Here is a 15,634-nt window from a genome sequence, read left to right as displayed (position 1 = left end):
ATGGCGTCACGTTGTCCAATCGTCTTCTGCTATTTTACAGTTTATGAAATCCAGCCAATCGGCGTCACCGCTCCTGACGCTGGCCAATCACAAGGCTGCTGTGTAGTAGTTGGGCGGCACCTAGCCAGACCAGTTAGCTTCGTTGTGGCGTTTAAACGTTAAGCGCGGGCGGTCCTAGAGTAGCTTTGGGGCGGGTCCAACAAGTGAGGACGCGTGCTTGAATTTGAATTGAGCACGAGCTTACAACTTGTTAAGATATTAGTCAACTACTACAGCCCAACAGAGCCAGTGAGCAGTGCTCTAACACTGTATATCTTATTTTCTGGGGAAATAGCTTGTTATTGTGTGTGGTTAAAGTTTGCTAGCATCGCCGTGACGTTTAAATCGCCTCCCAGTGCTGTAGCTACAGGCATCGCTGTTTCAGGGGAGATCACTGCACTTGCAATGAAAGCGGGCGGTAAGTAAATTGAGTCAACTTTAGCTAGCTTTAATATCAAGAAATGTCCGTGTGACTTATGTAAAGCGAATATGTGTGAACGTGTGTTTAAATGCTAACATTAGCAGATTGACAGAGTTAGCGGTGGTTACTAGCTCATAGCCAGCTCAAACGTTAACCGGGGTAGCCATGCATTACTCCTGTAAGTAGTTTCAAATGGATACGTTAATGCAGCTAATATTAAAATAGGCGTTTATGTTCCTGTCATGTTTCGAGTTTGTTGTAATTAAAAACGATAACATAATGTTAAACTTCATGAAATGTATATGTAATGTAACGTTATGCATTTGAAGCACAGGAGGGAAATTTGGGCGCTCACTTGGTTTGACTTTCCCAAGGCAGATGCTCATTTCGCCATCTATAGATATCTATTAATGCTTACAGCACTTGATTAAATTATGTTGCTTATTTTGACACCTTAGCTAATTAACTTTCTACAGATTTAAACTTTAAGCAGTCAAATAGAAGGTTTGATCAGACCACCCGGAGATACTTTACGTTAGGCGTTTTGAATATGGAGCCATAACCTTCACCTTGCTGAGCCTGGTTATCAGCTAGCCTAGCATGTTGCTGGCCTGCTGTAAATGAAGCTCAAATATTTGTTTGACAGTAATGTGAGAATTAGTTTGTAAACCTTGCACTGAGATGTGAAATGCTTTTGGGGGTTTTGTTTGTGCACTTCATATGTGTTTAACACTATGCTGCGTTTTGCACTGAGTACGTGAACCATGCTAAAGAATGGGGAACTTGGTGTTTAGGTGTACCAAGAGACTAACTTTTGACTTCTCTTCCTGTCAGTAGTCCACTGCCGTTGTTCAAAATGCTACTCGGTTCCAGCAAGGAAGCGGGTCCGTAAGCGAACTCCAGACCTGACTCTGCTGTCTCTACCTGAGGAGGTCCTCCTCTGTGTGCTCCAGTGCCTCTCTGCTGAGGACCTGCTGTCTGTCAGAGCAGTGAGTAAATGCACTGTAACACTACTACACAACCTCTAGCATGTATGTGCTGTGTTATCCCAGATGTGCTCTGGCTCCAGCATCTTGGCACCACCTGATTTAGTAAGTCAGATGTCTCTGGTATTGACTTGGACTAATTGTCTCGACCTCTGTTACAGGTTCACTCCCAGCTGCGGGACATTGTTGACAACCACTCTAGTGTATGGGCCAGGGTCAGTTTCAGGGACACGTGGCCATCCCCCAACACCTTATGGCTATTTGAAAGGTACAGTCACTTTTGTCAAATAAAAAATCTCCTGAAATTGGTGTATTGCTTTACTTCTGTATGGATTTTCACCTGAAACATCTCTCTTCTTTCAGGGCTGCTGAGAAAGGGAATTTTGAAGCCGCTGTGAAACTGGGCATCGCTTATTTGTACAATGAAGGACGTAAGTTAAACACAACACAAGTATCTTGCGAGTACATCTTGGTTAAATAAAAGTCAAATGAAACCCTTTAGATGATGAGAAGTAATAACAGCTCCACACTTGCGCCTTGTTTCTCTCCACTAGCGTTGTTGAGTGATGAGGGGCGAGCGGATGTGTGTGGTCGCAAGGCTTCCCACTTCTTCAGCCTGGCAGAGAGCCTGCACTCTCCCACGACAGATCCGTTCATCTGGGTGTTTATCCGTCCCCCGTGGTCGCCCACCGGCAGCTGCTGCAAGGCCGTGGTGTTTGACCATCTAAAGGCCGAATGTGATAAAAACGTGGTAGGTTTGGCTATTGGCATTTTAAAGAACAGAAAAATGTGCTTCCTTTTTAACTAACATATGTGGATAATAAAGCTGCATTCATTTTATTAGCTTGCGTCCACAACTAATAAGCAATAATTAGAGATGTACTGATACCACTTTTTCCTTCCCAATTCCGATCCCTGAACCTTGGGTATCTGCCAATACAGAGTACCGATCCGATACCAGTGCGTTAAATAAAAATGGATGGGATATGAATTGTTGTATGTCTCAACGCCTAAAACTCTATGTAAAATATTAAGAAATACAGTACATACATAATAGTAGAATGAATGACATAAAACTTTTTTATTATTATTATTATTATTATTATTATCCAGCGTTGACACACATCAAGACACAGGTTAAAGTGCAGCCACACAATTTGGTAAAAAAGACATTTTAAAGGCCACAGTAGAATGCTTTTTAAACTCCGCTCCGTTTTGTTTCCTGTAGCGTGCGTATGCGTAATGACGTGAGGCATTACGTGGTATCGGATTGGTCATAGGCTGTACTCACTGATACCGCATTTTAGGCAGCATTGGAAGCATTTCCAATACTGGTATCGGTATCAGTACAGCTCTAAAAATGTTCATCCCAGTTTCTCAAAGTCCAAAGCTATGTCTTTAAATGTCTCATTTTATCAGTCCAAATCCCACATATATTCAGTTTAAGACAAAGTAACACAAAAAGAAATTTCCATATTTAACAGTTAATCGATGATCAAAATAGTTGCCGATTATTTTTCAGTTGATTGATTAGATGACTTGTCGTTGCAGCTCTAATGCCAGTATATAAATGATTTCAAATTTTCACCATTTAATGTTTTTCCTCTCTCTACAGGAGAAGAGAGGACCCTTGTTGCACTGTTTGGCCAGAGTTTTGCAGCTGTTTGAAGTGAGTGTGAGTGTGGTTAGCTCCATTTCTATTAGCCTCTAATTCAAGTGTATAGCTATGTGCCACAGTTATTAACAGCACAGATGGGATAGTTGTTGTTTTCCCCTTCCCTCGTATATCGCTGGTGTTTCAACATCCCCTGTTGATTCCTCCTATTAACAGCCCTGCTGTGCTTTGTTATTTATTACTATGACAGATTACATCACACTGCTTACATAGAACTCTGGTTTATATTTCAGGATCATGACTAATACACTTTTTGTGTCGATGAGACAATGTTTGACTGCTTTCTTCATGTCTAGGTACAGAACAGTTTTGTCCGTTTGATAAGTAAGATCTGTTGTTCACACCTGGACTTGTGTTACCTTTTTCAGGGTGATGAAAGACGCTCTGATGCCATATCCATGTTGGAGGAGTCATCACACGCTGGCTGTCTACAGAGCTCTTTCCTGCTTTGGGAACACAACCGCAGAGCAGCTGTGAGTCCGTATACCTCCATTGAGTTTTCTAATCAGTGACCAACTCATGGTTACATTGACCTTATTGATTTGGGCTTCCCTGCAGTTTCTCCATGTCACACTGGACCACTGGCACATTTATTTATAGCAGAGGTCACACAGGAACTCACTGATAAAAAGTTGGAGACTAAAGGCCTTTGCACACAAAGTCTGTATTTTTTGCATGTATTTTAATGACTGCACGCTGAGTCTGATGCGTTATGCTCTATTTGTCATGAGATTTGTAATATGAAAGATTGCTTCTCTCCACTGAAGCTACCTTCCTAGGAAGTCGCCACTCTCTGTCCACATAAATTTCATTTGGCACTGTGGCTGCCTGAGTTATGGCATGATACTGTGCAGCTATTAAATTGCACTCTGCTGTAAGCTTCATCATTACTGTTGTGCATTTCTGAATAGGCTGACATTACCTCCTCTTTGTCGTGGACAATTTCAAAAAGGTCATTGCTTCTCATTGTGGGGCGGCTGTGGCTCAGAGATAGAGCAGGTTGTCCACCAATCGAAAGATCAGCGGTTTGATCCCGGGCTCTTCCAGGCTGCATGTCCAAGTATCCTTGAGCAAGATACTGAACCCCTAATTGCTCCCGATGGCTATTCCAATGCTGTGTGAGTGTGTTAAAAAACTGAGTAGCAGGTGGCACCTTGTATGGTAGCCTCGGCCACCAGTGTATGAATGTGTGTGTGTGAATGGGTGAACGTGACTCGTAGTGTAAAAAGCGTTTCGAGTGGTCACTAGATGACTAGAAAGGCGCTATACAAATGCAGATCCATTTACCATTCTCTAGATTGTTCTTCCCTGTTCCTGTTGCTTGTTGTGGATGCATGTGTGTCACCATTACACCACATTTTCATCAGTGCTTCTCGGTCAAACAACTCTCGAAAGGCTTTTGACGTAAGCAAAAAAAATGCAGAATATCAAACCTGTTCTGAAAACTTTAATGACACGTGAAAGTTTTGTAAATGTGATTGACACCATTTATTTTTTTAAATGTGTAGCAATTATAGACGAATAATACAGACTTGGTGTGCAAGGGCCTCACACTAACATGATTTATTGCTTGTAGAAAATATTTTGCAAGTATATTTGATTAAAAAATGGGTCAAACAAAAGATTTCTACACATGAATGTTCATGTATTTGTGTTTGAATCTCAGATGGCAGATCCAGGCAGGTACCTCCAGTGTATCCGAACCCTCAGGGACTACGCTGGCAAAGGATCCTGGGAGGCTCAGGTGTGTATGTGATTGAAGACAGAATTGCCGTTATAATGAAGCAGCAGGTGACTCAATGTACTCCTGTGCATTTTCAATCTTGATGAATAATTTGTTCATCTTTTCGCCTCCACTAAAGTTTATTGCTTGTAGAAAATATTTTGCAAGTATATTTGATTAAAAAATGGGTCAAACAAAAGATTTCTACACATGAATGTTCATGTATTTGTGTTTGAATCTCAGATGGCAGATCCAGGCAGGTACCTCCAGTGTATCCGAACCCTCAGGGACTACGCTGGCAAAGGATCCTGGGAGGCTCAGGTGTGTATGTGATTGAAGACAGAATTGCCGTTATAATGAAGCAGCAGGTGACTCAATGTACTCCTGTGCATTTTCAATCTTGATTGATGGCCTTCTTTGTCTTTATTTGCCCACTGTTGTCCACTGTGATATTACCAAAGACAGTGAAGTGTCTTTTGACAGCTTTTTATCGGTCGTGGTTTTGTTTCATTTCTCTTTCATTTCCCACCACTCCATTTGTCCAGAGATAGAAGATATTCTTAGTGAGCACTATTTCCTTCCTAAAGTGCTGTCACTTTATCAAGCTGCACCACTGAATCACAAAAATATGACTCATCCAAAGTCACAGGCTCATCACAGCAGCAAACTATTGCAGTGCTTAACCGTATTGTTGTCTTTGTGGTGTGATCCAATTTGACAAGCTGCCGAGCCACTCTGAATAATTTGTTCAACGCGTTGTCTTTTCTCTCTCCTCAGCTCTCCCTGGCTAAAGTGTGCAGCAGCGGGAATCCCCTGGGCCTGGAGTCGAAAGCCTGTTCTGACTTAGTGGCTCAGCTCTTTAGTTCCTCTAACCCGGCATCACGACACTGCTCTCAGGGCATCCTCAGACGAGGCATCAAGGACACCATGAGGTAGACGGAAACTCCTCTGTGATATTACTGGCATCATTACAGTCTCGTGGTGAATAATATCTTTCGAGACAATTGAATGTTCCTGTTAGTCATTATAATGACTCGCTTTGTTTTGATCATCTTGGCCTTATTTAATGACATTACCGAAGAGCCATCGTGGCTGATTTAAGATCAGATAATGTTTTGTGGCTCTAAAGCACACGGGTTAATGACTTCAATATTTTGCCTCTTGTTCCACTGTAATACACTTTCTGTATTTTAATTTTTTTCCACTGGATTTTTGAGTCATTATTCCTGTTTTTGATGCACATGACCTTGAATTTCTACTCGTCTCTGTCTCTTCCTGCCCGTCCAGGTACATCCTGGTGGACTGGCTTGTGGAGGTGACCACCATGAAGGATTTCTCCAGCCTGACGCTGCATGTGACAGTGGGTTGTGTGGACCGCTACCTGGCTCTGCGCTCTGTCCCCAAGGCTCGCCTTCAGTTATTGGGAATTGCCTGCATGGTAGTTTGTACCCGGTGAGCATTCACACATGCCTTTTCTACTACAACATGTTTACATGCGTTAATATTCAAAAACCACTATTTTCCTCATACTGTCTGTGCTGGAGCACCTGTATACACCTTCTGACTGTGGCGCTCAGTTTTAGCGCCTGTCTCTTTAAGCCCCCGGACAACCAGACATGTTTCAACAGGAATATGTTTCGAAACGGGGAGAAATAATCAACATCATCAACCAAGATTACATGTTTCCCTGATGTTAGTATGCAGCTACATGCTGAAGTGTAATTGTAGCTCAGGAATGACTGTATGTAGTGTCACTTTCTCCCCTTAAAGGTCACCAATAAAAGCTTCTAAACGCTTCCTGTAGGACTATAATCAGAAAACGGAGAGAAAATGCAGCTTGAGCAACCAAGATTACATGTTAGAGCAGGAGCAGATGACAATATAGAGAAATCTGTCATGAGCTGACGTCAGCTTGTCGCCAAGGTAGCACAGAACCCTGGAAACAGTGTTCAGAACAATCTAAAGCCTGAGGTTTTCACCTACAGGGATTACTTTTACATATGTTCCCCTTGTTATTTGAACATTCCGCCACTTTTAATTTGAACATATGACATTTTAACATGACAGACATAAGGAAAAGCTTAATAGGGCCTCTTTGATGTTGTAGTTGTGTCTTTTGTGAAGCTAAAAATCATTTTATGGCTGGTTTTGAAGGGAAAATGAAATATCCAGATTTGTATTTTGTTGAAAATATACACATATATTTTAACGTTTCATTTCAGCTATATGAGTAAAGAAATCCTGACCATACGTGAAGCTGTCTGGCTCACAGACAACACCTACAAATACGAGGACCTGGTTCGAATGATGGGGGAGGTTGTCTCTGTGCTGGAGGGAAAGATCAGGGTGAGTACAACAATTATCCTTAAGTAATGCGGAGTATTTAAGTGCCATGAAAGAGTTTTCTCGGGTGAATTAAGAACTGAATGTAAAGGGTAATTTTATGCACTTCCCATCAGAGCCCCACGCTGCTGGACTACGGGGAGGTGCTGCTGTCTCTGCTCCCTCTGGAGAGGCGGACCACTCACCTATTCAGCTACATCTGCGAGCTGTCACTGCTCTACTCTGCTCTCGCCACACCGCCACCTTCCAAACTGGCCTGCGCTGTGCTACTGCTTACAAGAGCACTACATCACTATGGTAATAACACGCACTGAAACACATTTAGAACACAAGATGCGTGTATCACATTTAGGTGGTTGAAAATTGAACCCCCTTCATATAATGATTGGATTTTGAAGGTATATGAAATCTATGAAATGGAAAAAATCACCTATGCTGTTCGACTTCAAAAAGAAAAAATTTTAAAGAGATGGATGCCTGTGTTGCCTTTGATATTGCAGTGATGTATTCCTGAGGTTTGATTTACGGATTCATGGATTTATGATTCACTCATTTTGGATATGGTATTTGGTATTTTTTTTTTTTTTTTTTTTTTCTTTCTTCTTTTCTATTTATTTACATCTTATTTATATTTATTTATCCTTACCACCCCCCCTCCCCTTTTTTTATTATTTCTAGCATCATTAGCTCTGATTGTGGAGTTTCTTATCTGAGCTAGGAGACGGCATTGATTGTATTTGTGAAGTGAGGCATATTTCCGTTTTTCAAACTATTATAACAAGGACTGGATTAAGGGAGGAGGGTGGGGGAGAGAGGAAGAAAAAGAAAAAAAAAGGACATTTCAAATGAAAGGACTGATGAAGGGGAAAATGTGATGATTGTGGCAAGTTACTGGTGTATGTCTGTTGGTTGTTTAAATAAAAAATAAGTTTAAAAAAAAAAAAAAAAAAGAACACAAGATGCATCGTGTCACCTGTTTAACACTGACATGTAATGCAAATAATCATTACAAACTTAGAGTTTACAGTTTGAGTTGTGTTTATTTTCACCTTGACTTATGTCTTCTGCCTCCCTCTGCAGCTCCACTCTGGCCCAGCCAGTTAGTTGACTACACAGGTTTCTCCAAGCAAGACCTCACCACCCTAGCTGTGCTGCTCTATGTCAAGTGGTAAGTGTTTGTGTTTTATGTGTGTGTGTTTTGACGCAGTTGGTAGCCAAGCAATTCATTTTTCTCATCATCCTCTCTCAGTCTGTCTGGTCACATTCAGCACACCCACGTCTTTTCTTTTTCCTGAGCTCAGTTTGATGAGTCCAGCTCCACTAATAAGTACATTGTTATCATGACCACGGACGAGCGAGAGCCAGCACAGAAATTGGATCTATTCTTGAACAGCACATAGAAATACACTTCAGGTGTTGTGACCTCAGCAAGGTTAAGTGTCTCCTTGAGACCAATGTAATCCGTTCAGAATTAGGTTCCTGAAGTGGTCATATCTGTAGAGAAAAGAAGGAAAAAACATTTTATTCTTTGAATAGGTGCAGTCTGTTTGGTAACCGCCCACATGTAGCTACCTATTAGCTTAGCCAGGTTAGCAAATGAAATGGGCTCTGACTGACGTAGTGTGTTTCTCAGTTGATTACTTGTATGCAGCACTGTCCCTGCTGAACCACAGCATTATCCAGCCTGCATATTTGTTATTGTTGTGTACTGTGTATTTAAATTATAGGTTGCATTTTGTAGAACTATGATTGCTTTTGTACTGAAGTGGCTGTCATTGTAAAATCCTTCAGATCGTAAGTTTGCTCTAATAATCATCCATGCAATCCACACAAAAGCCAACTGTTGCCAAGGAAAGTTGTGACCTGTTTTTATTTTGCCTTACCTTCTTCATGCAGTTACTTTCCACCATAGCAAGGGAAAGAAGATGACGCGGGTCCCAAAAGATCCCGTGGGTTTTTTTTTTTTTTTTGTTGCTGTTTTTTTGTGTGTGTTATTTTATCCTAACATGTTTTCTTGCCATCATCTCGTGACGATTGAGATTCAGTTTTTGACCCCTATTTTGGGTTTAACAAATAAGAGCATCTCCTATAGATGTTATTTGACACCAATGTTTGGCGGCATGTTAAAAATCCGTCGCTGTAATCCCATTACTTTCCCGGCTTTACCATTGCATTTTCAGTAGGTAGCCAGATTGATCACCTCTGGTGTCCACTGTCCACATTACGTAAGACTAAAAAAAAATGAATTAAATTGTATTTATATAGCCCAATATCACAAATTAGAATTTGCCTTAGTTGGCTTTAGAGTTTGTATATCTTAAGACACCCTCTGTCCTTGGACCCTCACAGCATATGAGAAAACACTCCCCCAAAAACCCTTCAAATGTGGAAAAATGGAAGAAACCTCAGGAAGGGAAACTGATCCCTCTTCCAGGGCAGACAGACATGCAGTAGATAGTTTAGACAATTCTTAGGACAAAATGATACATAGAGAGAATAATCAAAAGTATATGATTAAAGACTCGCTTAAAGCATCAATAATTCGCATCATTTATTCAACCATTATTTTACTGTACAGCAGCTTTTGAAAGCCTTTATTCTGCACGGGGAAACATGAATATATCTTTACTCTAAGCTACAGAAAATGCCACTGAAAACATTCTAGTCCATTGTCCATTTTGTAACTGTACCTCGGCTCACACAGGACTCCTGCTTCGCCGTGCTTTCCTCCATGAAAAGAGATAATAGGAATTGATTGGTGACGTGTAGCCTGTTTTCAGCATGCTCATATGACCACATTGGATTGCATTAGATGTGATTGTTTATAATGTCTGGTGACCAAGAAAATGGATGGCCATTAAGGTCTGAAAGCAATTGTGATGCCCAGAGAGAGCTGCAGAGTCACAAGAGACAGGAGGAGCATTTGGACTAGATATACGGGGGTGGACGGGGGGTGTCTGTGTGTAAATAACTATCAGTGAATCACGACTGAGTCACAGAAACGTGCCTCAGGGTGAGCCACTTTGATAGGTGAGCATCGTATCGACAAACCGTAATTCTCAAATGGAAAAGTAACAAGATTTTGGCCCCAAGAGTGGATTATAGAGATGCAGTAAGGAAGGTAGATCAAACTCAGTCCTTTACCCTACATTTTTTTGTCTCTCCTCAGTTTCAGTCAAGACGTTCCCAAAGATTACAGGCACGTGTCTCTAACTGGCGTTAAGCAACGGTTTGAAGATGACGCCTACCAGCACATCAGCAAAGAAAAGGTACTTTATTTTTATTTATTTATTTATTTTTTTAATGCAGGTATGGGGACATAAAACAAAAACAATTCTGAATTTCTTTCATTGTGTCTCTGAAACTGGTCACTGACATTATATAATTGTCTCTACAAGGTGATGGATTTTAAAGAGCTGTGTCAGATCCTGGAGATTCCAGAGGTGGAGCCTCAGATGGAGCCCGCCAGCCCCACTGGTCAACCAGCAGACATCCACACCTTCCTCGCCTCTCCATCCAGCACAAACAAGAGGTACTTAAGTTACACACAAGTTCCCCAGTACAACACATTAAGGGTTTCATGTTTTTTTTTTTTTTTTGGTTTTTTTTTTTAAACAGTAAATTGACAGCATTTCTGGGTTGTACATATTTCTGCACCATCATGGCAGCTGTGCGATGACTTTAACGGAGAATAGAGGCACTTTCTATCAATAAAAGCTTCTTAACCAAAATGTGGACATGATCCAGCAGGAATTTGATCTGGTTGTGGGGAGAACATTACAACATCTGCAACCAAGATTACATGTTTCCCTGATGTTAGCATGTAGCTACATGCTGCTTGTTTGTAATGTGAACACTTGCAGTAGTGAGCCTGGAGCAGATGACCATAGAAAGAAATCCATCACGAGCTGACATCAGCTTTTCTTGAAAGTAGAGAAAAATGTCGGAAACAAGAGTATTCTGCTCACAAGGATTACTTTTACATACGTTTGTCTCATTATTTGAAATTTTGAACACATTTAATGTAAATGTCCAACATTTTATCAATATATGAATGGCAGAAAATGAGGCCCCCTCTAAATATATACAAAATACTGATACGTATGCTATGTAATACTATAAACACTTGGGTAGTGTTGTGTATAATGTAATATAGCCTGCTGGGCCAAGAAAATGTAATGGGACCCACTGAAATTTTTCCATTTCCTTTATTACGTAAACCCGCTGTGAGCACTCTAAGGCTTGCTGTGCTTGCGTGACTTTCTAATGGCACCGGGCTACTGAGCCACTGTCACTTTTTATCCCATATGGTCATTAATTTTTTCTTACTCTATCTCAAGTTATCTTCTTACAATAAGAGCCTGGACCGTGCGGAGGGAGGCAATGTTAGTATTTATTTATTTTGGGTCTGTTATGCTTTTGTAAGTGTGGTGAGTAGGACTGGACAAAATGGAGAAAATCAAGTATCAAAATATTTTTTGACCCGATAACTTTATCAGTATTGCAGTGATATTTTAGGGTTAACTATTAGTGCTTTGACAAAATATTAACACAATGAGATTTCTGATAAATTATAATCGGTAATGTGGATGTAATGACTAAGTGGGGAAGACAAACAATAGAACAGAAAGAGCAGTCTGATAGGTTCAGAAAATTATGTCATTTTACTGTAATGCAGCATTTAAAATCTAAGATGTTTTCTAGTGTCATATCACAATATCGATATAGTGTCGATCTAATATTGATATACTGCCCAGCCTTTGCGGTATCAGTCTTCTTAGCACTTTCTTGCACAGTATTTGATTTAAATAAGACGTAGGTGTCAAAAAAAAATCTGTAGTTTTTGGCCAAACAATTCAATTATTGATCACTGCTCCCAGCACAAACATTTGAATCACTTCAGAAAATTGTATCAAATGACTGACAGCATTTTCAGGTCAGGTAAAGACACTGTTAAAGGTCAATTATGAAGGATTTAGTGCCATCTAGTGGTGAGTTTGCAGATTGCAACCAACTGAAACTTCTCCATGTGCCAAGTGTCTTGAACATTTAGAGCCAGTGTTTGGTTTGTCTATTCTGGGCCACTGTAGAGCAAAATGGTCTCTGGATGAGCACCCACTCAGTATGTTGATATAAATGGCTAATTTTAAGGTAGCAAAAACACAGCTGTTCTTATTTTAAAATGATTATAAATTAATGAAAACATTGTTAGGAATATTGTTTACCATTTATGCCAATGGATGCCCCTAAATCCTACACACTGGACCTTTTTAAAGCTACGATACATGACAGTATGACTGTAACCAAAACCCTAGATGCAAATGTCTCAGTATTTTTCTTTTTATATTCATAGACTGTAGCTCCCGGCTTTGCAACATATTGTACATAAAATCAAAAGAATCTTAGTATATAGAGCTCTTATATGACAGGACGTTGCAAGACACGTATGCCTCCTCCTCCTCGCTCATTTAGCAGTCCTTATTGTCGTGAGTCTCCTGTGCTGCATAACAGACATGTGAAAGCATCTTGCCCGAGGGTGTTTGTTTGTGCCATCTGTGACTCACTGTAACACATTGCTGGTCGCCTTTCTCCCCAGGAGACGCGATGAGGGGATGCAGGCTGAAAGAGCCAGCTTTGTGGCCACGCCTACGGCCGAGCTGTCCAATCAGGAGGAGAGGCTGCTGGGTGACATCCTGGACTGGAGCCTGGACACTTCCTGTTCGGGTTATGAGGGGGACCGGGAGGAGGAGAGCGAGGGAGAGAAAGACGGTGATTGTAAGTGTTGAGAAAAAGAATGGAAAGGGGGTGGGCACACTTAATTCAGTATGATACTGGCAGAGATTAAAAAGTGTTTTTCTGTGGAGCATATAATAATAATAATAATAATTCCATATATAGAGGAGAATAATGCATGAGTCAGTCTCTCAGTAGGACATTAAGTAACTGGAGATGATGCAGCAGTTGTGACGTCTAGCATAATAAACCAGCACATTAATTTAGGCCTTCATCGTATGCAGGCTTACTGTCATGGACAAATGAGGATGGATGGTGGTAGCTGTGCAGAGTGCATTAGTGCCTGTAGTTTGTGTAAACTTTGTCCAAAATAATTCATTGTTATAAACTCTGTCCATTCTCTTCCAATAGCTTCCTTGATGTCCATCAACCTGCACCCACTGTCAGATGCAGAGGGAGGACTAGAGCACTGCAGAGCCTTGTCCAGCGATGAAGACAGCTTCTCTGAAATGGAAAGAGAAGTGAGCAAGGATTGGCAAGACCAGAAACCCCTCTTCATCTCTGCCGACCTTCACAGTTCAGGATACTCCTCTGTCCAGAGTGCCAGCCCCTCATCTACATGCTCCTCCTCCCTCCTGCCTTGCACATTCAAGACCTTTACCACTTCCCTGGGCGCAGCCTCCGCCAACGCCCAGCCAGGCTTCCGCCTTCTGGTGCCCATGCAGAGGCCCCGGGGCACCTCTAGCAAACAAGTGAAGAGGAAGAACTCAGCAGCTCATAGTGGAGGTGAGGTGGAAAGGGAAGAGGAGGAAGAGGAAGGAGACATGCATTCTGCCAGTGCGGGGTTTCTGAGCCTATAGACAGTGGTTATTGACTGACTTATCATCCTCCAGCACTTTTCTCTAGTTCTCCATGCTGTTCCTCACTCCTGTCAGTCTGCACTGATTCACCACTCGCCAGAAGATCAAGAGACTTTTAGGTTAAGGACAAGTAAGTAAGGGAAAATATATGAATCGCCTAGAAACTTGCCTTTCTATTACATTACATTTCATTTGCATGTTTACAGGCAGGGCACGATGAAATACCTCCCATAAATCAAGGCTCGCACTCAGCTCTGAAACCACTGGAACATGACTTGACTTTCCTCAGGACCGCTTGCATTGTTTTTACAGCCTCCTACAACAACCTCAATTTCAGATCGTGTTCATTTTAGAAGAAATTAAACCTCATGAACTTGATGTTTTTTGGGGAAAAGTGTTCATTGTTAAAACCTTAAACATAGCTGTCACGTTATTATGATTGTTTTGGTTATCATAGTTTCTGATATGCACTGTCTGTACAAGACTGTCTTGTATTTGAATGTCATCTATAGGTGACTACTGTCATTGATGGAAATAGCTGCAACTGAAGCCTAAAAAAATATATGATTGTATGAATTCCTCTTAAGTTTTGTCCTTAGTTCTACATGTGTTTGCCAAAGGTACTGTGGTGGTGTCGTTTGTTTTCACGGGCATCATAACTAGAAACAGAGCTGTGAAATGAGTCTTTCAGTAGTCTGCATCTTCTGGAGTCTATAACCACCTGTTGTGCTGTTAAAATTCTGATTGATATTACTTTAAAAGACCTATAGCACACTAATCCCATCAGGAACAGCAGGTGTTAGCTGTTGAGATATTGACACACTATATGTTCAGTAAGGTGTGCTGATAATGGAGCTGATCAAGAATCACCAGCTGGATGAGTTTCGTACAGACCTCAGCGTATCCCCCAAATGTTTAATGCTGCATTAACTATTCTAAAATTTAACAAGGCAATCGATGCAACATGAAACCATAATGCTGATACAGTTGTACTCATCCCACTTTTCCTCCCATCTGAATTAGGTCTAGCACTTTTATCATCACAGAAGAAGCGCAATTCAATGAAATGCAACCATTTCAACGCTCGAACAATCAATACTAAAGTATTTTCGAATGGATTTGCTTTGCCTTCTTGGAGCGAAAGGGAAGTTCAGACACTAACGGGAAACTATCACCTGATGGGGTTTCGGAAGTACTGTAGTGCACAGTGTTTTAATGTCTGTGACTGACTGTAAATACATTTTTAAACTGTTACACCAGACTGGTTATTGCCTGTGTTTTATAAATGTACATAGTACGATATGTATAAATGGAGAAAGACAAAGAACATGCCACTACTACTTGAATTGTTTTTGCTTCGTTCCAAAAAAGGCAGTTTTCTTTGTGAAACTTTTCTACAGTACAATGTTGTTGTTGTTTTTTAATAGACCTATGATGTGAATATGTAATTTTGTTAAAATAAAACAAGCCATCATGCAAGTTTGCTTTCACGGTTACTCTTTGTGCCTTTGCCATCACACAGACACACATTTTAATTAGTAATACATTTACCCAGAATGATTGTTCCCGGATTTCTTTCAGCGAGATTGAGTTTTGTAATAAGAATCAATGGGCTTATTGCAGTCCGCCTTATTGCGCTTTCCCCCTAACAAGCTGTTTTTCTTACACTTAATGAGAATTATAGGCAACATCAACAAAGAAAATGTTTCCTCCAGAAAAAAATGTAATTAAAAGTTGCATCTAAGTTGTGTTTAACAGTTCATCATAAGACCTTCTCATAGTTTAAAGACAGTAGCTCTTTTGAAACTCTTTGGGATTTAAGGAATATAATAATAGATTTTGTTATATAGCCCT

The 15,634-nt window shown here is 40.8% G+C and overlaps 1 protein-coding gene across 6 annotated transcripts; it reads left to right on the top strand.

Moving 5' to 3' along the window:
* The first annotated feature begins 55 nt into the window (after positions 1 to 55).
* ccnf (cyclin F) lies at positions 56 to 15,261 on the top strand. 6 transcript variants are annotated; one of them, XM_049560575.1, is made up of 17 exons: positions 56 to 457; positions 1,298 to 1,449; positions 1,608 to 1,714; positions 1,810 to 1,877; positions 2,001 to 2,197; positions 3,062 to 3,121; positions 3,490 to 3,594; positions 5,088 to 5,165; positions 5,622 to 5,776; positions 6,132 to 6,296; positions 7,067 to 7,190; positions 7,304 to 7,484; positions 8,268 to 8,355; positions 10,357 to 10,456; positions 10,586 to 10,719; positions 12,784 to 12,962; positions 13,332 to 15,261. In XM_049560575.1, the coding sequence occupies exons 1-17, from the start codon at positions 445 to 447 to the stop codon at positions 13,778 to 13,780; spliced, it is 2,355 nt and encodes a 784-aa protein (XP_049416532.1). In that variant the 5' UTR covers positions 56 to 444; the 3' UTR covers positions 13,781 to 15,261. The 6 variants fall into 6 exon arrangements, with proteins under 6 accessions (XP_049416532.1, XP_049416536.1, XP_049416530.1 ...); XM_049560579.1 differs by lacking the exon at positions 5,088 to 5,165 and adding an exon at positions 4,788 to 4,865 and having other exon boundaries at positions 57 to 457; positions 3,062 to 3,115; XM_049560573.1 differs by having other exon boundaries at positions 57 to 457; positions 1,295 to 1,449.
* The last annotated feature ends 373 nt before the right edge of the window (positions 15,262 to 15,634 follow it).

The sequence above is a fragment of the Epinephelus fuscoguttatus genome, linkage group LG19 (genome assembly GCF_011397635.1).
Source record: "Epinephelus fuscoguttatus linkage group LG19, E.fuscoguttatus.final_Chr_v1".
In the NCBI taxonomy this organism is placed as follows: domain Eukaryota; kingdom Metazoa; phylum Chordata; class Actinopteri; order Perciformes; family Serranidae; genus Epinephelus; species Epinephelus fuscoguttatus.
The sequence above is the reverse complement of the archived record's forward strand: the minus strand, read 5'-3'. Positions and strand labels throughout refer to the sequence as shown.

Bases quoted from the DNA above. Each gene is read 5' to 3' on its own strand.
- ccnf (XM_049560573.1), top strand. The intron at 6,297-7,066 runs GTGAGCATTCAC...GTTTCATTTCAG, and splicing joins TGCATGGTAGTTTGTACCCG to CTATATGAGTAAAGAAATCC. The intron at 8,356-10,356 runs GTAAGTGTTTGT...GTCTCTCCTCAG, and splicing joins GTGCTGCTCTATGTCAAGTG to TTTCAGTCAAGACGTTCCCA.